The sequence below is a fragment of the Rhincodon typus genome, unplaced genomic scaffold (assembly GCF_021869965.1).
Source record: "Rhincodon typus isolate 14 unplaced genomic scaffold, sRhiTyp1.1 hic_rhity00013324, whole genome shotgun sequence".
Classification (NCBI taxonomy): domain Eukaryota; kingdom Metazoa; phylum Chordata; class Chondrichthyes; order Orectolobiformes; family Rhincodontidae; genus Rhincodon; species Rhincodon typus.
The window spans coordinates 1,110-2,010 of NW_025978962.1; the positions used below are offsets into that span (position 1 = coordinate 1,110).

General features: G+C 54.4%; 1 protein-coding gene across 1 annotated transcript in view; it reads left to right on the forward strand.

Annotated features, from left to right (window-relative positions):
- LOC109925825 (RAS guanyl-releasing protein 2) overlaps nt 1–901 on the forward strand; it is a gene marked incomplete at its 3' end in the record, with an annotated part of 3,607 nt that overhangs the window by 1,005 nt on the left and 1,701 nt on the right. The window contains exon 2 of the mRNA XM_048594709.1: nt 345–518. Coding sequence (XP_048450666.1) covers nt 345–518 — 174 coding nt within the window. The remainder of the gene's footprint in view (nt 1–344; nt 519–901) is intronic.

A 901-nucleotide genomic window follows, 5' to 3' on the forward strand; every position in this document is an offset into this window, starting at 1 on the left:
CCCTCAGCACTGACCCTTGGACAGTGTTGAGCCAGATATGTGCGCAAATAGCTGTAAAGGGGTTTGTTTGCGGTGCGGTGAATTGAAACAGAGTACTGTGTTGATTAGGTGGGCGCATCCCTGTAAAATTATGCTGTGGTTATACCCTCCGTCCAGTTGGTGGATGTGTAGTGCTGCAGGTAGAGCCGGGACAATCCCCCTCGGGCTGGGAGGAGAGGTCGTAAGCCGTGACCGTGGGATCTTTTTTCTTAATCTGTCTCTGAACTGAATGTGTAACTTCCGTCCACCCGAACCCCCTCCGCCCCAACGTTTCGCCAACTGACGCTGCCAATTTCTCCGGTAAGTTCCGCGACTACCACAGCTTTGCGAAACATGGCTGCACAAAGGACAACCCGATTCTGGAGCGATTCATCAGTCTGTTCAACAGTGTGTCCCAGTGGGTGCAGATGATGGTACTGAGCATGCACACCCCCCAACAGAGGGCAGAGGTCATCACCAAATTCGTCCACGTCGCCCAGGTAGGTGGCATGGGTCAAAGGTCACAGCCTCAAGCTGGCCAATCAGGTCCGTGGCATGAACTCGCATCTGATCACGCACGTAGAACAGGGCTTAGACACGGAGTAGAGCTCCCTCTACACCGTTCCCCCATCAAACACTCCCCAGGGACAGGGACAGCACGGGTATAGATACAGAGTAAAGCTCCCTCTACACTGTCCCCCATCAAACATTCCCCAGGACAGGGACAGCACGGGTATAGATACAGAGTAAAGCTCCCTCTACACCGTCCCCCCATCAAACACTCCCCAGGGACAGGGACAGCACGGGGTTAGATACAGAGTAAAGCTCCCTCTACACTGTCCCCCCATCAAACACTCCCAGGGACAGGGACAGCACAGGGTTA